Source organism: Mustela nivalis, assembly GCF_964662115.1.
Source record: "Mustela nivalis genome assembly, chromosome: 3".
NCBI classification, from domain to species: domain Eukaryota; kingdom Metazoa; phylum Chordata; class Mammalia; order Carnivora; family Mustelidae; genus Mustela; species Mustela nivalis.
In genome coordinates, this window is record NC_139022.1 from 132,868,908 (window position 1) to 132,894,043 (window position 25,136).

Here is a 25,136-nt window from a genome sequence, read left to right on the forward strand (position 1 = left end):
GAAAATATAAAAGAATTCTTTTGAGATACCTGGGGTGGGAAACTATTTCTCAAACAAGAATCTAAAAGCATAAATTATAAGATAAAACAATGATGGCTGTAACTGTATTAAATTAAGGATTCTATTCAACAGAGGATATCAATGAACAGATGGGTCACAGAAAAGAAGATGTTTACAATGTCTGAGTACCTATAATAAACAAGGGACTCGGCTCCACATGGAAAAAGCAGGAAACAATAATATTATAAATGATTTGAATATGCATAATTACTAACTGGGAAGGCTGAAAGACTAGTAAGCTTAAGATGAGATGGTCAATCTTTCTAATGATCAGAGAAGTGAAAATTAAAACAACAATCAGATACTTCTGGTCTCCAATAAGATTGGCAAAATTTGTTGAATAAAACCAAGTGTTGGTGGGATGCCTGGGTGGCTCAGTCAGTTAAGCCGCTGCCTTCGGCTCAGGCCATGATCCCAGGGTCCTGGGATTGAGTCCCGCATCGGGCTCCTTGCCCCACAGGGAGCCTGCTTCCCTCTCTGCCTCTGCCTGCCACTCTGCCTGCTTATGTGTGCTCTCGCTCTTTCTCTCTCTCTCTCTGACAAATAAATAAATAAATAAACCTTTAAAAAAAAGTGTTGGTAAAATAGTGGAAAACAGGAAATCCTCATGCACTGCCGTTATGAGTCCGAAGTAGAATATTTACCTGAGAGAGCAATCTGTTAGTAAAGTGTTGCAGGTGCACACATAGAACCTAGCAATTCCACTCTTAGGTATATCTGCAGAGAAACTGCTGTACAGGTTTATGAGGGGTATGTCCCTAACAACACTGCTTGTGGTAGGAACTTGCTGGAGGTACCCCAGGAGACCATGATTAGAGCAATGGAGAAGAAAAAGTGCTTGACAAAAAACAGAATTCAGGAGCTCAGAGGCAGATGTAACTTTATGATATGGACAGATTTTTCTATAGATCTTCTGCTTCATAAGGACCGAAAATAGATCAGTAGTTTCCAGGGGCTCGGGAAAGGGAAAATGGGGGGTAACTATTAATGGTTTTGAGGTTTCCTTTTGGGATAACGAAAATATTCTGGAATCAAATAGTGGCAATTATTGTGCAATGTTTTGACTAAAACTCTAAACTGTACACTTTAAAAATAAGCTAAAAAAACCCCAACAGTTAACATATCCACTGGAGAAAATACAAATAACCAAAAAGAAATTTAAAAAATTACGTTAGGCAAAAAAATGAAACAAATTGAGTCTGTATCTAATATGATACATGTAAACTAAAAAACAAATACATGTGGGGCACCTGGGGGGCTCAGTTGGTTATGTGTCTGACACTTGCTTCCAGACCAACTAAGATCATGATCTCAGGATCATTGTATCCAGCCCCACATTAGGCTCCATGTTCAGTACAGAGTTTGCTTGTCCCTCTCCCTCTGCTCCTCCCCTGACTTACATTCTCTCTCTCTCTCTCTCAAAAAAAAAAAAATCTTGATAAAAAACACAAAAACAAATACATGCATTCACCAAACACTGTATGTATCATTCAATGATACTTATATAACCAAAGACACACTAAATACATTAAACTGGGTGCCTGGGAATGGGAGTGAGGGAAAGTAGAATTGGAATGGGAATAGAAAATGGTGAATATAGAAGTGTCATAAAATAATAAAATAAAAGAGGAACAAGGGCTGCAGCAGATAGACTAATGCTCCCCCAAAGATATCCATGTACAAATCCTAGCAACATGTGAATACATTATCTTACATGGCAAAAGGGACTTTGCAGATATGATGAAGTTAAAGATTTAAAAATAGGGATATTATCATAGATTATCTGGGTGATCCCAGTGCAGTCATAAGGATATTTAAAAGATGGCAAAGGGAGATAAATGAGCCAGAGAAGATGACATAATGATGGAAGCAGGGGGTCCTAGAAGGTCAGAGTGATCATTTGTTGACTTTGAAGATGGACGACGTCTGTGAGCAAAAAATGTGAGTAGCTTCTCAACAGTGGGAAAATCAAGAAACAGATTCTTCCGTAGAGCCTCCAGAAGGAAAGCAGCCTTACTGATATCTTAGTTTTAGTTCTGTGTGACCTATTTCAGATTTCTGACTTCTAGAATTATAAGGTAATAAATTTGTATTGTTTTAAATCATTAAATTTATGGCTACAACAGCAATAGAAAATTTATATTGGGACTTGCCCAGTTCTGCTGGAACTGTAGAGAATAATAAACTCAATCATCTGTACTGAGAGTCCAAAAAGAAAAAAAAAATGTCCATTTTCCCCCATAAACAATTAGTATTTGGTTCATTCTGTGTTTGTTCTAAAAATTGGCAAGTGGTGGCAATTATATCTAAACCTTCTAAAATGTAAGTTTAATCAAATCAGTTTCACAGTTTTAGAAGGATAAAAAGTATCCCTTTCTCACCAATTACCATAGATATTTGGTTCTTGTTTGTATTACTGCTTGGGCTGCCATAACAAAATACCACAGGCTGAATGGCTTAAAAAACACATCTATTTTCTTACAGTTCTGGAGGCTAGAAGCCCTGGATCAAGATCGGACAGGGTTCATTCTCGGTAAGAGCTCCCTTTCTAGCTTATAGATGACTATGTTCTTGCTATGCCCTCATATAGCCTTTCCTAGGTGTATTCTCAAAGAGGGTGGGGAAGAGGAGATAGCTCTCTGGTGTCTCTTCTCAAAAAGACACTAATCCTACTGGATCAAGGCCCCACCCTTATGGCTCCACTTAAGCTTATTTACTTTTTTTTTTTTTTTTAAAGATTTTATTCATCCATCAGAGAGAGAGAGGGGGAGAGAGTGAGCACAGGCAGACAGAATGGCAGGCAGAGGCAGAGGGAAAAGCAGGCTCCCTGCTGAGCAAGGAGCCCGATGTGGGACTCGATCCCAGGACGCTGGGATCATGACCTGAGCCGAAGGCAGCTGCTTAACCAACTGAGCCACCCAGGCGTCCCAAGCTTATTTACTTTTGTAGAGACCTTATCTCCAAATACACCTACACTGGGAGTTAGTATTTGAAGTTGGTAGGGGAGGGGTGCTGTCACAAACATACAATCTATAATACTGTTTTAGTGGATTCATTTTAAGTGGCCTCCTTAAGGGACATTTTTGTGACCTTAGACAGTTTAGTTATTAATTTAGAATTTCCGTTAAAAAGGTAAGCTGTGTAAGGGAAGAGAAATGGTTTGTTTTACCTCCTGTTATATTCCTAGCACCTACCATAGAGCTTAACACATTTTAGAGGTTCATTAAATATTTGCTGAATGAATAAATTAACCAGTGAATGGAAGCTCTCCTCCAGGCTTTCAGTCAATGCATAGTAGCAGCCACAGAAAATAACCAATCCCAGAATTTTCTGTTGCACATTCTATATTAAGAGAAGAGAGAGAAGAATAAGGAATACATTAGTTTTCAAAGTGGCTGTAACAAAGTACCACAAATTGCGTAGCTTAAACCAAAGAAACTCATTCTCTCATGTTCTGGAAAATAGCACTTTGAAATAAAGGTGGAGGCAGATTGATTCCTTCTGAAGGCTCTGAGGAAAAATCAGTTCAATGCCTCTTCCTAGCTTCTGGTGCCTCCCAGGAATCCTTGACATCCCTTGACTTATAAGAGGAATCCTGTCAATCTCTGCCTCCAGCTTTACATAATCTCCCTCTGCCTCTGTGTCCTCTCCCTTTCTTATAAGGACCCTAGTCATTGATTTAAGGTTCATCCAAATCCAGCATGATTTAATCTCAATCCTTAAGAAATTACATCTCCAAAAAACTCGTTTCCAAATAAGGTCACATTCTGAGGTTCTGGACACAGATTTTTGCATATACTACTTAACCTACAACAAGGATCTGATGTAAAGAGTCACTGCCAATAGATTTCTATCATTAAGTAAATAAATAATACCTCCTACTATGCCTTACATAAATTGTCAAAAAAAAAAACCCTATGGAAGTCCATATATTATTTGACAATTACTGATACCCTTTCATAAAAGATGAGAGATGAGAGCAAAAATTTATCAGACCCATAAGCAAATTGAAAGATAGCTTTCTGTGAATAGAAATTTACTGGGGTGGGGGGAGGGTCCAGATGTTGGATTCACAGACAAAAACCTCAAAGAAAGTACTATAAATATGTTCAAAGAATTATATATGCAATAATAACTAACAAATTGGAAATCTTAATAAGTAAAAGTCATTAAAAATTGAAGTCTGAGGGGCACCTGGGTGGCTCAATTAGTTAAAGCCTCTGCCTTCAGCTCAGGTCATGATCCCAGGACCCTGGGATGGAGCCCTGCCATCGAGCTCTCTGCTCAGTGAGGAGTCTGCTTCCTCCTCTCTCTGACTGCCTCTCTGCCTACTTGTGATCTCTGTCTGTTAAATAAATAAAATCTTAAAAAAATATTGAAGTCTGAGAATTGAAAAGTACAATTGAAATGAAAATTTTACTAGATAAAATCAAAAATAGAATTGAGACAACAATAATCAACATTAGAATCAGTAAGCTTGAAGACAGATCAATATTAATGATTCAATCTAAGGACTAAATAGAGATAAAAAGGAAGAAGAAAAATGAACAAAGTATCAGAGACTTACAGGATTATAGTAAGGATTCCAACATGTGTTAATGGGAGCCCCTGAAGGAAAAGAGAAAGAAAACGAGTAGGAAAAATATTTGAAGAAATAATGGCTGAAACCCTCCCAAATTTGATTTAAGAGGAACAAAACAAAAGTTACAGATAGAAAATTGCAACAAGCCCCAAATAAAATAAACATAAGGAGAACCACACCCAAATTCCTGAAAGCCAAAAACAAGGAACAAATTATGAAAACTTCAAAAGAAAAAAATGACTAAGTATGTAAAGGGGAAATAAAAATCTAACTACTGGCTTGCTTTTCAGAAACAAAAGAGTATAGTGGAATGACAGATTGAAGGTGTTGAGAGAAAAAAAACAAAAAAGAGATCAAGTATGAATTCTATATCCAATGAAACTAGTCTTCAAAGATGAAGGCAAAATAAAAATATTTACAAAGAAACAAAAACAGAGAGAAGTTGTTGCTAGCAGACCTGTCTTCCAAGAAATACTAAAGGAAATGATGTTGGACAATAACTTGATCTGCAAGAAAGAAAGGAGGACAGTGGGAAATAGTAAATATGTGGGTAAATATAAAAGACCATGTAATTTTTCTCTCCTTTCTTAATTTCTTTGAAAAACATATTTGTTCAGAGCAATAAATATAATATTGTATTATTCATTTTACAACATATATGATAATAATAGTATAAAGCAAAGAGGAGGAAATGGAGTTCTCCTGGTGAAATATATTTTACCAGAATTAAGGCAGTATTAACCTATCTTTGGGAAACATATTTTTTTAAAGATTTTATTTATTTATTTGACAGAGAAGCATAGTGAGAGAGAGAACACAAGGAAGCAGAGTGGGAGAGGGAGAAGCAGGCTTCCTGCCGAGCAGAGAGCCAGATGGAGGGCTCAATTCCAGGACCCTAGGATCATGACCTGAGCCAAAGGCAGACACTTAATGACTGAGCCATTCAGAAGCCCTGGAAATATATTAACCATGTTACACCTAAAGTAACTAGAACAAGAACAATAAAAAATCTAAAACCAGCAGAAGGAAGGAGATAATAAAGATTAGAGCAGAAATAAATAACACAGAAACTAAACAAATAGAGGAGATCAATGAAGCTAGGAGCAGGTTTTTTGGCAAGAGCAACAAAACCTCTAGCCAGACTCAAAGAGAGAAAGAGAGAGAGAGAGAGAACTCAAAATCATAAATGAAAGAGAAGAAATAAAAACTAACAACACAGAAATGTAAACAGTTGTAAAAGAATATTATTAAAAACTTTATGCCAACAAATTGGGCAACCTAGAAAAAAATGGACAAATTCTTAGAAACATATAACCTACCAAAACCAAAGCAGGAAGAAATAGAAAATTTGAACAGACCAATTACCAGGAAGAAGATTGAATCAGTAATCAAAAAACTCCTACCAAGCAGAAGTCCAGGACTACATGGCTTCACAGGTGAACTCTACCAAACATTTAAAGAAGAGTTAATACCTATTCTTCTCAAACTGTTCCAAAAAATACAAGTGGAGGGAAAACTTCCAAATTCATTCTATGAGGCCAGCATTACCCTGCTACCAAAGCCAGATAAAGACACCACAAAAAAAAAAAAAGAGAGAGAGAGAGAACAAGAGGTCAATATCTGTAATGAACATAGATGCAAAAATCCTCAACAAATAATAGCAAATCAAATCAAATAATACATTAAAAAATCATTCACCACAACCAAATGGGATTTATTCTCAGGATGCCAGGGTGTTTTGCAAATCAATCAACATGATACATCACATCAATAAAAGGATAAAAATCCCATGATCATTTCAATAGATGCAGAAAAAGCATTTGACAAACTCCAATATCTAGTCATGATAAAGGACTTCAACAAAGTAGGTTTAGAGGTAACATAATAAAGCCCATATATGAAAAACCCACAGTGAACATCATACTCATTGGGGAAAAACTGAAAACTTTTCACTTCAGGACAGGAACAAGACAAGGATATCCACTCTCACTACCTTTATTCAACATAGTACTGCAAGTCCTAACCACAGTAATCAGACAACAAGAAGAAATAAAAGGCATCCAAATCAGGAAGGAAAAAGCAAAACTTTCACTATTTGCAGATGACATGATACTATATAAAGAAAACACAAAGAACTCCATCAAAAACTACTAGAATTGGTTAATGAGTTCAGCAAAGTTGTAAGGTTAAAAAATATCAATGTGTAGAAATCTGTTGCATTTCTATATACCAACTATGAAGTAGCAGAAAGAGAAATTTAGAAAACAATCCCATTTACAACTACACCAAAAATAGTAAGACACCTAAACCTAACCAAAGAGGTGAAAGACCCATACTCTGAAAACTATAAAACACTGATGAAAGAAACTGAAGAGGACACAAAAAAATGGAAAGACATGCCATGTGCATGGACCAGAAGACAAATATTGTTAAAATGTCTATACTATCCAAAGTAATCTATACATTCAATGCAATCTCTACCAAATACCAACAGCATTTTTCATGGAACTAGAACAAAGAATTCTAAAAGTTGTATGGAAATACCAAAGACCAGAGAATAGCCAGAGAAATCTTGAAAAGTAAAACTGGAGGCATCACAATTCTGGACTTTGAATTATATTACAAAGCCATGGTAGTCAAAACAGTATGGTACTAGCACAAAAATAGACACATATATCAATAGAACAGAATAGAAAACCCAGAAAAAACCCACAATTATATGGCCAATTAATCTTTGATAAAGCAGGAAAGACTATCCGATGGGAAAAGACAATCTCTTCAACAAATTGTTTTGGGAAAACTGTTCAGCTATATGCAAAAGAATGAAACAGAACTACTTTCTTATACTATACACAAAAATAAAACACAAAATGGATTAAAAATCTAGATATGAGACCTGAAACCATAAAAATCTTAGAAGAGAGGACAGGCAATAATGTCTCTGGCATTGGCTGTGGCAACATTTTTTCTAGATAAGTCTCCTGAGGCAAGAGAAATAAAAGCAAAATTATAAACTACTGAGAATACATCAAAATAAAAATGTCCTTCACAGTGAAGGAAAGAGTCAACAAAACAAAAAGGCAACCTATTCAATGGAAGAAGATATTTACAAATGACATAGCCAATAAAAGATTAATACCCAAAATATATGAAGGACTTATATAACTCAACACCCCACAAAAACCTCAAATTACCCAATTAAAAAGGGAGCAGAAGATATGAATAGACATTTCTCCAAAGAAGACATAGAGATGGCCAACAGATACATGAAATGATGCTCAACATCACTCATCATCAGGGAAATGCACATAAAAACTACAATGAAATATCACCTTACACCTGTCAGGATGGCTAAAATAAAAGACACAAGAAACAAGTATTGACAAAGATGTGGAGAAAAAGGAACCCTCTTGCACTATTCGTGGGAATGCAAACTGGTGTAACCACCTTATGGAGGTTCCTCAAAAAGTTAAGAATAGAACTACCATACTATCCAGTAATTGCACTACTGGGTACTTAAAAAAATACAAAAACACCAATTCAAAGGGATACATGCACCCCTATGTTTATTGTAGCATTATTTATAATAGCCACATTATGGAAGCAGCCTGTGTCCATCAACAGATGAATGGATAAGGAAGCTGTGGTATATACACACAAGGGAATATTATTCAGGCATAGAAAAGAATGAAATCTTGCCATTTTTAACAAGGATGGGCCTAAAGAGTATGGCCCAAAGGTATGTTAAGAGAAATAAGTCAGAGAAAGATAAATACCATATGATTTCACTTATATGTGGACTTTAAGAAACAAAACAAATGAGCAAAAAAAGAGAGACAGAGATAGAGATAGGGAGAGAGAAACCAAGAAACAGACCCTTAACTAAATGGATGGTCACCAGAGTGGAGGTGGGGGTGGGTGGGTGAAATAGGTGATGGGGTTTAAGACAATGTATTTTTAATGAACACTGGGTAATGTATGAAATGGTACACCTATATTGTATACCTGAAACTAATATAACACTGTATGTTAACTACACTGGAATTAAAACAATAATAACTTAAAAATAATAAATTAAACATTTTAGAAATTGACTAATCTCTATATTAAGTATGCATTGCAGACAAATCAAAAGGACCTGAGATGCATTAAATGCAAGTTCACTGAAACTACAAGGACAACAAACTTGAGTAACTGCTGAATTTCAAATATAAATTTCCTTCATCTCAAGATGTACCATTCCATAATATAGTCCTTTACGGTTAAGAAAAAGCTATTAGACAATAGGAAGCAACCATTAAAAACTATAATAGATTGAAAGTAATAGGATGGGAAAAGGTATACCAAGAAAACCCTAACCACAAGAAAGTTGGAGAGGCTATATTAAAATAGACTTTAAGGAAATCACTAGAGACAGAGAGGAATATTTTAAAATTATAACAGGGTCAATTCATAAAAAAGATATAGCAATTCCAAATATACTTGCATGTAACAAGGGAACCCCAAAATATATGAAACAAAAATTGATAACTTTGAAAGGAGAAAAAGACTATTCAGTAATTACAGTTGGATATTTCAATATTTCTCTCTCATTAATTGATAATACTAATTGATAATTAACTATACAGAAAACCAGAAAGGATATAGAATACCTGAGCAATACTATGAAACAACTAGAACACTCCATCCAAAAACAGTAGATTATACACTCTTTCTAGTACACATGAAAGATTCTCTAGAATATACCATATGCTAGGTGATAGAACAAGTCACAGTAACATTTATATGGACTGAAATAATACAAAGTATGTTCTCTGACCATACTGAAATTAAATTGGAAACCAATAATAGAAAGAAATCTGGAAAATTTCTATATAGTTGGAAATTAAACAATATGCTTCCAAGTAATTCATGGAAGAAATCATAAAGGAAATTTAAAAATATCTTTACTGCAACTTTGGGGTAGAATCTTTTGGGTTTCCCACAGACTATCATGTCATCTGCAAAGAGTGAGAGTATGGCTTCTTTTTTGCCTATTTGGATGTCTTTTATTTCTTTTGTTGTCTGATTGATGACGTTAGGACTTCTAGTACTATGTTGAACAACAGTGGTGATAGTGGACTTCCCTGTTATCTACTCGATCTTAGGGGAAAAGCTCTCAGTCTTTTCCCCATTGAGAATAATATTTGCAGTGGGCTTTTCATATATGGCTTTTATGATACTGAGGTATGTTTCCTTTATTCCTACACTGTGAAGAGTTTTAATCAAGAAAGGATGCTATACTTTGTCAAATGCTTTTTCTGCATCTATTGAAAGGATCATATTGTCCTTGTCCTTTCTTTTATTACTGTAGTGTATCATATTAATTGATCTGTGGATATTGAACAATGCAGCCAAGGAATAAATCCTACTTGGTCATAGTGAATAATCCTTTCAATGTACTGTTGGATCCTATTGGCTAGTATCTTGGTGAGAATTTTTGCATCCATGTTCACCAGGGATATTGGTCTGTAATTCTCCTTTTTGGTGGGGTCTTTGTCTGGGTTTGGGAGCAAGGTAATTCTGGACTCATAGAATGAATTTGAAAGTTTTCCATCCATTTCTATTTTTGAAATTAGCTTCAGAAGAATAGGTATGAATTCTTGTTTAAATATTTGGTAGAATTCCCCTGGGAAGTCATCTGATCCTGGACTCTCATTCATTGGGAGACTTTTGATTACTGCTTCAGAGTCCTTGCTGGTTATGGGTCTGTTCAGGTTTTCTGTTTCTTCCAGTTTCAGTTTTGGTAGTTTATACATTTCTAGGAATGCACCCATTTCTTCCAGACTGTCTGATTTGTTGGCATGTAGTTGCTTATAATATGTTCTTATAATTGTTTGTATTTTGCCAGTGTTGGTTATGATCATTCATTTATTCATTCATTCATTTTATTTATTTGGGGCCTTCCTTTCTCTTTTCTTGTTGATGAGTCTGGCCAGGGGTTTATCAATATTATTAATTCTTTCAAAGAACAAGCTTCTAGTTTCTTTGATTTGTTCTACTGTTCTTTTGGTTTCTATTTCATTGATTTCTGCTCTAATATTTATTAAATTTCTCCTCCTGCTAGTTTCAGGCTTTTTTCCCCCTTGTTCTTTCTCCAGTTCCTTTAGATGTAAGGTTGTATATTTGAGACCTTTCATGTTCCTTAAAAAAGGCTTTTATTGTTATATATTTCCCTCTTAGGACTGCCTTAGCTGCATCTCAAAGGTTTTGAGCAGCTGTATTTTCATTTTCATTTACTTCCATGAATTTTTTGGTTCTTCTTTAATTTCCTTGTTGACCCATTTGTTCTTTAGTAGGATGCTCTTTAAGCTCCATGTATTGAGTTCTTTCCAAAGTTCCTCTTGTGGTTGAGTTCAAGTTTCAAAGCATTGTGGTCTGAAAATATGCAGGGAATGATGCAAATCTTTTGGTAATGGTTGAGACCTGATTTGTAACTCAGTATATGACCTATTCTGGAGAATATTTCATGTGCACCTGAAAAGAATGTGTATTCTGTTGTTTTAGTAAGGAATGTTCTGAATATATTTGTGAAGTCCATCTAAGTTGAGTATGTCATTCAAAGTCCTTGTTTCCTTGTTGATCTTCTGCTTAGATGATCTGACCATTGCAATGAGTGGGGTGTTAAAGTCCCCTACTATTACTCTATTATTATCAATGTGTTTCATTAATTTTGTTATTAATTAGCTTATATAATCAGCTGCTCCCATGTTACAGGCATAAATATTTACAATTATTAAGTATTTTTGTTGGATAGACCCTTTAATTATTATATAGTGTCCTTCCTTATCTCTTATGAGAGTCTTTGGTCTAGATCTCATAAAGGAATACAGCGAAGTGGCAGATATAAAAATCAATGCACAGAAATCAGTTGCATTTATATACACTAAAAAAGAGACAGAAGAAAGAGAAATTAAGGAATCAATTCCATTTATAATTGCACTCACAACCATAAGATACTTAGGAATAAACCTAACCAAAAAGACAAAAGCTCTGTACTCGGAAAAATATAGAGCACTCAGGAAAGAAACTGAGGAAGACACAAAAAAATGAAAAAGTGTTCCATGTTCATAGATTGGAAGAATAAGTATTGTTAAAATGTCTATGCTACCTAGAGCAATCTATACATTCAGTGCAATCCCTATCAAAATGACATCAATTTTTTTCACAGAGCTGGAACAAATAGTCCTAAAATTTGTATGGAACCAGAAATGACCCTGAATAGTCAAAGGAATGTTGAAAAAGAAAACCAAAGCTGGTGGCATCACAATTCTGTTCTTCAAGCTATGTTACAAAGCTATTATCATCAAGACACTATGGTACTGACACAAAAATAAACATCTATTCAATGGAACAGAATGGAGAACTCAGAAATAGACCCTCAACTCTATGGTCAACAAATCTTCAACAAAGCAGGAAAGAATATCCAATGGAAAAGGGACAGTCTCCTCAACATATGGTGTTGGGATAATTGTGGGCAGCCACATGCAGAAGAACGAAACTGGACCATTTCCTTACACCATAAACAAAAATAGACTCAAAATGGATGAAAGACCTAAATGTCAGATAGGAATCCATCAAAATCCTAGAGGAGAACAAGGCAGTAACATCTGTGACCTCAGCCACAGCAACTTCTTGCTAGACATGTTTCCAAAGGCAAGGGAAACAAAGGCACAAATGAACTATTGTGACTTCATCAAGATAAAAAGCTTTTGCACAGCAAGGGAAAGAGTAATTAAAAAAAAAGACAACTAACAGAATGGAAAAAGATATTTGCAAATGTCTTGTCAAATAAAGGGCTAGTATCCAAAATTTATAAAGAACTTATCAAACTCAACACCCAAAGAACAAATAATCCAATCAAGAAATGGGCAGAGGACATGAACAGACATTTCTGCAAAGAAGACATCCAAATGGCCAACAGACACATGAAAAAATGTTCAACATCACTTGGCATCAGGGAAATACAAATCAAAGTCACCATGAGATACTACCTCACACCAGTCAGAATAGCTAAAATTAACAAGTCAGGAAATGACAGATGTTGGTGAGGATGTAGAGAAAGGGGAACCCTCCTACACTGTTGGTGGGAATGCAAGCTGGTGCAGCCACTCTGGAAAAGAGTAAGGAAGTTCTTCAAAAAGTTTAAAATAGAGCTACCCTACGACCCAGCAATTATACTACTGGGTATTTATCCCAAAGATACAAATGTAGGGATCCGAAGGGGGCACATGAACCTCAATGTTTATAGCAACGATGTACACAATAGCTAAAGTATGGAACAAGCCTAGATGTCCATCAACAGATGAATGTATAAAGAAGATGTGGTATATACATATACAATGGAATATTACTTGGCCACCAAAAAATGAAATCTTGCCATTTGCAATGACAAGGATGGAACTAGAGGGTATTATGCTATGCAAAATAAGTCAATCAGAGAAAGACAATTATCATATGATCTCACTGATATGTGGAATTTAAGAATCCACTGATATGTGGAATTTAAGGATCATAGGGGAAGGGAGGGAAAAATAAAACAAGACAAAACCAGAGAGGGAGAAAAACCAGAAGAGACTCTTAAGCATAGGAAACAAACTAAGGGTTGCTGGAGGGGAGGGGTGGGGGAATAGGGTAACTGGGTAATGGACATTAAGGAGGACACATGATGTAATGAACACTTGGTGTTATAGAAGACTGATGAGTCACAGACCTGTACTTCTGAAACCAATAATATATGTTAATTAACTGAATTTAAATAAAAATTTAAAAACTGAACTGTACCTCTGAAACCAATAATACATTATATGTTAATTAATTGAATTTAAATATATATATATAAATAAAGAAGAAAAAATACCTACTGCATGAACATAAAATCATGATATATCAAAACTTATGGCATACAGGTAAAGCAGTACACTGAAGGAAATCTATAGCCTTAAATGCTTGTATTAGAAAGGAAACAAGATTTAAAATCAATAACCTAAAAAAAATCCAATTAACTAATCTCTCAACTTAAGAATTAGAAGAACAAAGAAAACCCAAAGTAAGTAGAATGAAGGAAATAATAAAAATCATAGTAGAAATCAATTTTTTAAAAAACAGCAAAATAATAGACAAAACCAATGAAAATGAAGTTCTTTGAAAAGACCTATGGTGTTGATAAAATTTTAGTAAAACACCAAGAAAAAAAAGGTATAAATTACCAAAACTAGAAATGAAAGAGGAAACTTTCTGAACCCTACAGAAATTTAAAAAATTATAAAGGAATATTATAAACAACCTTATGCCAATAATTCAACAACCTAATTGAAATAGGCAAGTTTGCAAACAGAAATGACCAAATTGACTCAAGATGAAATACAAAATCTGAATGGGCCAATATCAAGTAAAGACATTATTTACTTGAGTCACTGAAAAATAAAGGCAAGTTGAGGCCCAGAGGCTTTCTTTATTGGTGAATTCTTTTTTTTTTTTTTTAAAGATTCATTTATTTATTTGAGAGAGAAAGAGAGTGAGTGTGTGTGTGTGTGAGAGAGAGAGAGAGAGAGGAGTGCACAGGGGGAGGAGCAGAGGGAGAGGGAGAAAAATCCCCAGAGAGACTTCCATCTGAGTGCTGAGCCTAATGTAGGGCCCAATCCCAGGAACCTGAGACCATGACCTGAGTTGAAATCAGAGTTGGACATCCAACTGATTGAGCCACCCAGATGCCCCTTTACTGGTAAATTCTATCAACATTTAAGGAATTAATAATAGCAATTAAATACAAACCCTTTAAAAAACAGAAGAGAAGGGAATGCTTTCTAGCGCATTTTACCCTGACATCAAAGCTGCAAATATGTCAAAAGAAAAGTTCACACCAATACCCTTCATGAATATACATGTTAAAATTCTTAAAAGAATAGTATTTGCATCCAGTAATGTATAAAAAGGATTATATATTTTGACCAAGTAAGGTTTACCTGGATTAACTTAACACCTCAATATCACTTAATTCAGTGCATATATTAATAGAATAAAGCAGGAGTCAACAAACTATGGCCCACAGACCAAATTTGGTATGTCTTTTGTTTCTGTAAATAAAGATTTATTGGAATGCAATTACACCCATTCATTCATATGTTGTCTAAAATTACCTTCATCCTACAAGAGCAGAGTTGATTGATTACAACAGAGATCATATAGCTCACAAAACCAAAAATATTTACTATATGGTCCTTTCTGAAAAATGTTGCTGACTCCTGGAATAAAGGATAAAGTCACAGGATCATTTCAATAGACGTAAAAAATGCATTTGATAAAATCCAATAAACATAATAAAGCTCTCAACAAACTAAGAATAGAACTTCTTTAATTTGATGAAATGCAACTATATAAAACCTACAACTAACATCGTGCTTAAAGATGAAAGACAATGCTTTGCTTTCCCTCAATATTAAGTATAAAACAAGGATATCCACTCTTGTCACTTCTATTCAACATTGGGTTGGAGCTTCTAGCCAGTGCAACAGACAAGAAAATATGAACATAATATCAATATACAATCAAGTAGAAATGAAATTAAGAAAAATTACATTCACAACAGTATAAAATATTCAGGAATAAATTTAACAAAAGACGTGCAGACTGTACACCAAGATTACAGGACATTATCAAGAAAAACTAAAGACCAAAATAAATGCAGATATGCCTTAAGTCTAGTAATCAGAAGACTCAATATTGTTAAGATAATCTCTTTTCTCAAAGTTGATCCACAGATTCAATGCAATTCTTATGTAAATACCAATAAGTTTTTTTGGGGGGGAGGGTGATAAGAACTGGTAAGCTAATGCTAAAATTTATATGGAAATCCAAAAGACCAAACACAGTTAATAGGATTTTGAGAAAGAACTAAGTTTGAGGACTTATTTGACCCAATTTCAAAATTCACCATAAAGCTGTAGTAATCAAGAAAGTATGAAAGAACACTTTTAGAGAAAAACCTTTTCGGGGCGCCTGGGTGGCTCAGTGGATTAAGCCGCTGCCTTCGGCTCAAGTCATGATCTCAGTGTCCTGGGATCCAGCCCCGCATCGGGCTCTTTGCTCAGCGGGAGCCTGCTTCCTCCTCTCTCTCTGCCTGACTCTCTGCCTACTTGTGATCTTTCTCTCTGTCAAATAAATTAATAAGATTTTTAAAAAAAAAAAAAAAAGAAAAACCTTTTCAACCTTAGGTTAGGCAAAGATTTCTTAGATATGATGACAGGCATATTGATAAATTGGGCTCCATTAAAGTTAAAAGCTTCTGCTCTTCAAAAGGCATCATTAAGAATGAAAAATAAAAAGAATGAAAGGTAGCCACAGACTGGAAGAAAATATTTGCAAATGTGTATCTAATAAAGAACCTGTATCCAGAACATATTAAGAAGCCCTAAAATAAAAATAATCCCTAGGGACACCTGGGTGGCTCAGTTGTTAATTGTCTGCCTCTGGCTCAGGTCATGATCCCGGGGTCCTGGAATTGAGTCCTGCATGGGGCTCGCTGCTCTGCAGGAAGCCTGCTTCTCCCTCTCCCATTCCCTCTGCTTGTGTTCCCTCTCTCGCTGTGTATCTCTCTGTCAAGTAAATAAAATCTTTGAAAAAAACCATTAAAAATCAAAATTAAGAAAACCAACAACCTAATCTAAAAAAAATGGGCAAAAAGTTTAATAGACACTAGGCAATGAATATATATGAATAGCAATTAAACATATGAAAAAACACTCAGTGTTGCTTATTGTTAACACTGTAACAATTACTTATTGTGAAAATGTAACTTAATTTATTTTTAAAAATTATTTATTTATTTGAAAGAGAGAGAGCAGAGAGCAAAACAAGCTGGGGAAAGGGCATAAGCAAAAGGAGAAGCATACTCCACGCTAGGCAGGGAGCCCGAAACGGGGCTCAATTCCAGCACCCAGGGATCAAGACCTGAGCCAAAGGCAGATGCTTAACTGACTAAGCCACCGTGTGAAAATGTGATTTTATTTTAAATCACAATTATTTACTACTACTTATAATACACACCCACTGGAATGGCTAAAATTTAAATGACTTATGATACCAAATGTTAGAAAGAAGCAGGGAAGCTGGGACCCTCATATATTGTGAGTGGAAAATGTAAAATGGTACATACATTATACAAAGCACTTTGACAGTTTTATAAAATGTTATACATGTATTTATCATATAACCTAGCAATTCTGTTCCTAGGTGCCACAAATTTTGTGTATGAATGCGCATTATGTTCACAGCAGCCAAAACCTAGAAATAATCCAAATACCCATCAGCCAGTGAAGAGATAAACCAGATCAATGAGAGACATCTTACAACAAAATATCTATGTACAATTTGGTATTTCCATACAAAGGGATACTACTCTGTAGTAAAAAAAAGAAAAAAAAAGAAAAAAAAAGAATGAATTACAAATACATTCAACTTGGATGAACTTCAAAAAAATTATGCTAAGTTAAAGAAGACAACAGTTAAGCTTACATATGATTGTTTAAATGAAATTTCTAGAAAAGAGAAAATTACAGAGACAGAAAGCACCTGGGGTTGGAGGTGGGGGCAGAATTTACTGCAAATGGAAGTGAAAGTTTTTTGGGTTTCACTTTTGACCTTTTTTGATTTGATGGAAATGTTCTCAAATGAGATTGTAGTGATGGTTTATAACTTTATAAATTCACTGAAACTCATCAAATTGTACATTTAATTGTAAACACAGAAATCAAATGTCAAAGGAGCTATTTCTTGTTAAAAAAAAAAGACTGCTTTCTGCTTAAAATATATTCCTTGTATACTATTTGCATTGCTGTTACACAGGACTGTCATATCAGCATTTTAGATTACTTACTCATGTTGGAATATGAACTATTCGTGCACAAAATCAACACTAACTTGATTTATTTCTTTGCCTCTTTTATCATTCTTTGTCACGTAGTTGGCTCTTCTATTAAAACCCTAGTTCAGCAGTTCTCAAGGGGTGATTCAGGGACCAATTCTTTGAGTCTGGTAGGTTAAGACTATTTTCACAGTACTTCTAAGACAACATTTGCCTTTATCACTTCTTCCCTCCTGAAAGCACAGTGAAGCATTCCATATGACATGTAAAACACAACAGGCTGCATGAAGCAGACATGAGAATCCAAGTGTTTTCTTTTCTTTTCTTTTTTTAAATTAAGCCAGACACTAGATTTAAATGCCACTCTTCTAATTTTGAGGAAAACATAGTGTTAGCATAAAATTGTGTTATGTTAATATATACTAGGTTTATTACTGACATTTTAAATGAATTGATACCCATTTTTAAAGTCCTTAGTTTTTATTTATAATATGGCAAATATTTATAAGTAAAACCTTATTGACAGATAAAACTACAAATATCGATCAATAAAAAGCTGTTTGGAATCTCCAATCATTTTTGTGGGTGCAAATGGTTCCAAGATAATAAAGTAGGAGAGTCACTGCCCTGTCTACCTGCCAGGTATAAGAACTCCTGTTTGTCACATTGGACAACAGGGCATTAGAGAACTGGGTAGATCTTCTTTGAAAGATAACTTGTCTTGGTTGCAAAAATCATCTGCCCCAGATAAATCTATAGCTTTTAGTCAGGACATCATTTAGAAATGTAGCAAATGTTAATCCAAGATTTCTTTTTCTTTATGAAAATAGGCACAGTCCTAGAAAAGGAGAAGCATAGTCATGGGAAGGACTTGGAGCAGCGCCTAGGATAAGAGTAAACTCTTAAAATGGATAGTAATTACTAAGTTATTATTAGATTATGGCAGTCCTTATTTACCTAACAAGTGTTTATTGAATGCCTACTAAAGCCAGGTTCTATGGGTCAGCATTGAGGATTCAAAACACTGCCTGTCCCCAAGGAGTTTATAGTCAAGTAGTGGAGTCAGTAGAATAATGACATAAAGATATATATAATCACGAATTGTGGTAAAAGTTTTAAAAGAAATGATGGACATATGAGTGCATAAAGGAGATCTGACCTGATTTTCAGAATCAGATAATAAGAATTCTCTGAGAAAGTGACATTTGGACTGCAGTTTTAAAAATGCGCAGCAGGAGGCAAGGAGACACAAGAGGGGAACAGCGTTCAAAGCCCCTTAAGGTAGAATGATGAGAGGCCACTGTGGCTGGAGTCCACAAAGCCATAGCCTTTTGGGGCTTTATATGCTTTGCAAGTATATTAGACCATTATCATGCGGTCAGTGGGGAGCCATGGGAATATCTAGGAGCGCGAGGTGTGACAGAACAGAATTATATTTGCACTTTAAAAAAGATCTCGGGCAGCTGGAACATAGTGGAACAAGGGTGACAATGGAGACTATTCACACAGCCTTGGCAGTATCCAGGCGAAAGATGATGGAAGCTTGGAGCAGAGTAACGGCGGTGGGAGGTCATTAGGATTTTTTTTGGAGACGGATTTGGCCTGTGTTTCTGCAAGTAAGGCCCAAAGAACCTTATGATTAATTCAAAGTTTAATAGTACAGTTATTGCACAAAAGGGGGAGTTGCAAAGCCTCCCCCTTTTCCCCTTGGTATGGATCCAAAGGACCCCAGTGATGCCCGGCGCCTTCAGGGTACTCGGCAGAGCAAAGCGCACACTCAGGGCCAGGTTCCCCACGCCGCGTACGGGACTCACTGGACTTTATCCTCCGGAGGTCAGTGGCGTGGAACCGCACCGTCTCCTGGGCAACACCATTGTCGGGCTCTCCGGCCGGGGGAGGGGTAACTAAGGACAACGGCCGGATGAGAACTCCGGAAGAGAGGCAAAGTCAGAGGGGGAAAATGGGCAGCACGAGCCACAGCCCAAGCCATCGCGGGTGATTCGAGGGCGCAGCACGAGGAGAGAGCCGAGGGCCGGAGGGGCCGCAGAATGCGCCTGTGATTGGAGGGCCGGGGGTATCGGGACGCTTGTGATTGGGCGAGGCCAAGACGAAGGGCCGCTTTTTGAACCGCGTAGGGTTCTGGGTAGCAAGGACCTTGGAAGGGTCTTAACCGAAAGGGGGAGGGGGAAGGTCGCCAACAAACGGCTGAGCTCACAATCCGGGCCGGGACCCGGCCGGGGCGTCCCCCTCCCCCCATGGAGAGAGCCAGGCCGGAGCCGCAACCTCAGCCGCGCCAACTGCCGCGGGCGACCCCGCCGCGCCCGCTCCGCCCTGCTCCCCCACAGCTGCCGGTCGAGGGCGCCTCCTTTAGGGCTGCGGCCGCGGAGCTCCCCGCGTCGCCGCCCACCCCGTGCGCGGCCGCCATTGCGACCGTGGCCTCGTCGTGCGGCGAGGCTCAGGCGTCGGGTGTACAGCCCGCGGCGCGGCGGCTGCTGCAGGTGAAGCCGGAGCAGGTGTTGCTGCTGCCGCCAGGGCCACCGCTGGCTCAGGCCCGGGACGAAGGCGTCGTCGCCTCGCCGGCGCAAGCACGGCTGCTGCAGCTGAGGCCCGAGCTGCTGCTGCTGCCACCGCCTCCGCCCGCGTCCGACGGCGCCCCCTGCCGACCGGAGCTGCACCCGCTGCAGTCCCGAGCGCTGCACGTCAAGGCCGAGAAGCAGGAGCAGGGGCCCGACTTGGATCCGTCGGCAGGGACGCGAAGGCCTGTGGAGGCAGGCCCTAGGGCCTCCAGGACGGCCAAGGTAGAAGGCCCGGGGCCAGCTCTCGACGGCCACGGAGGGGACGAGAAAAAGGGCAAGCTGGAAGCGGAGGAGGTCATGAGGGACGTGGTGAAAGGCGGGGAGGGCAAAACCCTGGCGACCATCAGAGAAGGAGTCATCAAAACAGAGGAGCCCGAGAGACTCCGCGAGGACTGCAGGCTGGGCACGGAGCCCGCGTCCAATGGCCTGGTCCACGGCAACAAAGAAGTCATCCTAGCCCAGCCATCCAGTGCTTTTGGGCCACACCAGCAAGACCTCAGGATCCCTTTGACTCTCCACACGGTCCCCCCTGGGGCCCGGATCCAATTTCAGGGACCTCCGCCTTCAGAGCTGATACGGTTGACCAAGGTCCCCTTGACACCGGTGCCTATTAAAATGCAATCCTTACTGGAACCTTCTGTAAAAATTGAAACCAAAGATGTCCCGCTCACCGTGCTTCCCTCAGATGCAGGTATTAGACGGCAGGGGAATCTGGTTTTCAAACTTCGCCTATGTTGCCCCATAGCTGACATGTCAGCAGTTCAGAAGCCTAAACTAGAAAAATAAAATCATGGAACTGATTGATTACAGGGCAAAGTCCGCACAGGTATCACTTCCAGTTGACTTGTACACATACCAGTAAAATACACTAAGATGTTCCAAGATTCCCATTTTTCTAAAAATCGATTTTAAGGCCCCGTGAATGATGAGTTTTAGAGGTGACTAATGTTTATACACAAAATAGGAATATTCTCACTATAAACACCATTATGTCAGCCCTCAGTTTCTATGCTACACTTTGTTGTAGTAGTTCAGTATTTTTATGTGTATCAAGAAAATTTTATTTTTATAAAAACATTTTATTTGAGAGAGTGAGTGAGTGAGAGAGAGAAAGCACAAACGAGGGGAGGGGCAAAGGGAGAGGGAGAGCTGACTTGCCACTGAGCAGGAAGCAGGACCTGAGGCTCCATCCCAGGACCCTGGGATCCTGATCTGAGCCAAAGGCAGACGCTTAATAGTCTGAGCCCCCCAGGTACCCCAAGAAGAATATTTTAAATAGTGTTTAATGAAAAAATGTTTATATTCAAATAGGAAAGTTTGTACTGAATTTGGAGGTGATTTGTCTTCTTTAAAAATGAATAGTAACCATTTTTTCCAAGAAAACAGTACATGATTAATGTAATACTTTAGTATTCTAAAAGTTAAGAATGTAGAGAAATACAGAAAATGAAGATAGAATAAGCTAGAAATTGTTTTCAAAAATGACCATAGTTAGCAGCAACTAACAGATATTTTGTCACTACTCATTATTTACAAATATATAGTTAGGAAATTCTTAAGATTTAATTCAGATAATTTTATGCCAATGTCATGGAAAATCATACCATCAGTTCATATTTTTATTCACCTTATATTTGCTGTTTTCTTATTTTCCTTACTGATCTTTCCATGTCACCCTCTTTCTTTTATAAACTTCATTTTCTGAAGGAGAGAAAGGGAAAGATTTCTTTATAATATTTAATCCTTTGTGCATCTTAAAAATTTTGTATAATAAGTAAATAAAATAAAGAGAGACAATATAAGAAGTTTATAGACAGTTTTTGATGAATTAGGTGAGAGATGTGAATTTAGCCACCGTCCTTTATTGTAATTTCAACTGGTTCTATGACTCTCTAAAAGTCACTTTTATTATTTTTCTTCTATTTTTTTCTCCCAGGTCATAGGATTAGTGTCATTCACCCACTTTGGCTAGAGCTTCACCTTCATAATGAAATAGAATATAGTATATTACAAATATTTTTACTTAATGGACAGTACAGGGGCATGTAAATGAGTTCCTTTAAACATTTAGGGAGCACCGAGCTGGTGGTAAGATTATAGTTATGAGTAAGTCCTAGTTCCTGTTCCCCAGTAATAGAAGATTTTAAATGGGAAAGAAACTAAATGTTAACTATTGGTAGAGGTATTACCAAAGCCCAAGGAAGTAATAAGCCAAAAGTTTATGGTGTCTTCAACATTATCACTCCTACAATTTCTTCAACAATATTTTTTTGAGGAAAAGAAAGAGTCTAAGCTGTAGTTTAGAATGCTGAGTTCAGGGGTTATGAGGCATTCTGGAATACTGGCAGTTCTTTGTATTTCCTCCAGTTAAAAATAAATATAGATGAAGGTGCACTTCATTTTAACATTGTGTTTGCATCTGTGTGTATGGCACATTAATTCAGTCTTTTAATTTTTGTCATGTAGGAATACCAGATACTCCCTTCAGTAAGGACAGAAATGGTCATGTGAAGCGACCCATGAATGCATTTATGGTTTGGGCAAGGATTCACCGGCCAGCACTAGCTAAAGCTAACCCAGCAGCCAACAATGCAGAAATCAGTGTCCAGCTTGGGTTAGAGTGGAACAAACTTAGTGAAGAACAAAAGAAACCTTATTATGATGAAGCACAAAAGATTAAAGAAAAGCACAGAGAGGAATTTCCTGGTAATCAAATGAAACTTCTTTCTAATTTAAATTGATTTAGGTAAAGATTAGACAAAAATGCATATTTTTTCTAATCTAATATGTAAAATAAAGAGAATAAAGGCTAATAGTATAGTAATGATGGAATTGACTCAGGGCATACATTTTCTTAAATAAAAGCAAGTAGAGGAATATCTGGTCTCATATTTGCCAACTAATAACAAACCGGGGGACATAATTTTGCTGTGTTTTTTTTTTTTTAATGGGTTTTATTTATCTACCTGACAGAGATCACAAGTAGGCAGAGAGGCAGGCCGACGGGTTGGGGGTTTGGGGGAAGCAGGCTGTTGAGCAGAGAGCCCAATGTGGGGCTTGATCCCAGGACCCTGGGATCATGACCTGAGCAGAAGGCAGAGGCTTAAACCCACTGAGCCACCCAGGCACCCCTTTTACTGTGGTTTTGATTAAATATACAGATATGAATTTAATGAAGTTAAACTCCAGAATGTAAGTCTACAATTTTGCAAATATACTAGAAAATGAAGAGTTAAAATCATAGCAACAGAAACAAATATGCATCATACACTTAAAGACAATGAGAATGCAGGATTGGCACCAGGCTCCATTTTGATGTTATATGGTTATCAGAACACACTTATGTCTTCTAATTGCCAAATTTATCCTCATCATGATGTAGTTTGAAACAATTTCTGATTTACTCCCCAGCCATGAGGGCATTTCGATTAAGCTTGGGTAAAGGCAAAGTGTATGGCCAACATGATCATGCATGATGAGAAAATATTTTTTTCTAAAATATGAGAAGAAAGGTTTTGGGTGTCAGAGTCAGCAGTTACAGAGAACCAGTTATTCTGGTTATACAATGGCTGCAAACTGTTAAACTCTATTCTTCTGACTTTGGAAGGAAATTGGGACTGCCAAGTTTAGGAGAGTGACTCTTCCTAAGCTAGGTATAAAAATAGTGACTGGTCATTAATGACCATTCCATTGTAAGATATAGACAATTATATCTCATAGAAAGTGAGGGAACAGGAGGAAATGAATAGCTTACAGGGGCATTGTTTTATAGGTAAAGGAAAAGCTTTGGGATTCAAACTCAGTTTCTTTAATGTTGATTTTACTGTGGATTCAATATATGTCTTTGGATATAAAACATTTGATCTCACTCTTCCTTTGAATTATGGGTTACAATATTGACCACTAGTTGGGAACTATAAAGACATTAAAATGCACAGAAATTGCATAATAAGGTTGGAAAAGACATTTTACTATAGACAATAATTAGTTTTTTTAAGAAGTTTTTTTTTTCTGTGAAAAGAACTATTTAAAGGCTAAATAAATAGGGTCCTTATGTTCAAATTAAAAATTGCTTATCTTCTTCTATAGGTTGGGTATATCAACCTCGTCCAGGAAAGCGAAAACGCTTCCCTCTAAGTGTTTCCAATGTATTTTCTGGTACCACACAGAATATCATCTCTACAAATCCTACAACAATATATCCTTATCGCTCACCTACCTACTCTGTGGTAATTCCCAGCCTACAGAACACCATCACTCATCCAGTTGGTGAGTTTATTATAGATTATGAATTTTAAAAAATATTTTATTTATTTATTTGACAAACAGAGATCACAAGTAGGCAGAGAGGCAGGCAAAGAGAGAGGAAGAAGCAGGCTCCCTGCTGAGCAGAGAGCCCGATGTAGGGCTTGATCCCAGGACCTGGGATCATGACACGAGCTGAAGGCAGAGGCTTCAAACCACTGAGCCACACAGACATCCCTGTAGATTATGAATTTTTAATAGTTGTGTGAAAATTTTACCTTTAGTTGAAATTTTGTTTTTGTTAACTTAAGAATTTTTAGAAAAATAGTATTAAGAGAAAAAATCAAGAGGAAAGTAAAAACATAAAATTGGAGAAAGAAAAATTTCAGTAGATATGAAAGCATTTGGGTTTGCCAGAGTAGCAAATGTTCTGTGTGTAAAACCTCAGAGTATTTAACTAAATTGGATAAGCCCATAGATTAGGCAGATAATGCAGGAAATGATGAGGTAATTCAAAAGGAAATAGGAGTATCTTTTTACTATTAGCATAAAAGAATGCCTTGCTAATGGGGTACAGAGCATCCTGTTCTGGAATTTAGCAATGATGACTGATCTGTTAAGACCATTCTCTTGCTGCTCTAGATAAGCGGTGGAAGTAATCTGTTTTCTACCAAATATTTGGTTCTTTATATTGTCTTTACCTAAATTTCTCCTCTATTATCAGTTCTTTATAACATTCCTGTCTGTTCCTTTTAATAACCTAAAGTTGAAA

The 25,136-nt window shown here is 37.1% G+C and overlaps 1 protein-coding gene and 1 long non-coding RNA gene across 3 annotated transcripts in view; one reads left to right on the plus strand and one right to left on the minus strand.

Annotated features, from left to right (window-relative positions):
• Positions 1 to 15,018: 15,018 nt before the first annotated feature.
• Positions 15,019 to 16,436, minus strand: LOC309860831. The gene is made up of 2 exons (XR_014309659.1): positions 15,881 to 16,436; positions 15,019 to 15,666 (listed from the first exon to the last, which is right to left on the minus strand). It is a non-coding gene; the product is annotated as an uncharacterized lncRNA (long non-coding RNA).
• A 2,162-nt stretch (positions 16,437 to 18,598) lies between these two features.
• SOX30 (SRY-box transcription factor 30) overlaps positions 18,599 to 25,136 on the plus strand; it is a 36,070-nt gene continuing 29,532 nt past the window's right edge. The window contains exons 1-3 of one of the 2 annotated variants that reach the window (XM_082725010.1): positions 18,599 to 20,810; positions 22,586 to 22,825; positions 24,209 to 24,388. In XM_082725010.1, coding sequence (XP_082581136.1) covers positions 19,799 to 20,810; positions 22,586 to 22,825; positions 24,209 to 24,388 — 1,432 coding nt within the window. In that variant the 5' untranslated portion in view covers positions 18,599 to 19,798. The remainder of the gene's footprint in view (positions 20,811 to 22,585; positions 22,826 to 24,208; positions 24,389 to 25,136) is intronic. The other variant, XM_082725009.1, reaches the window with a different exon arrangement.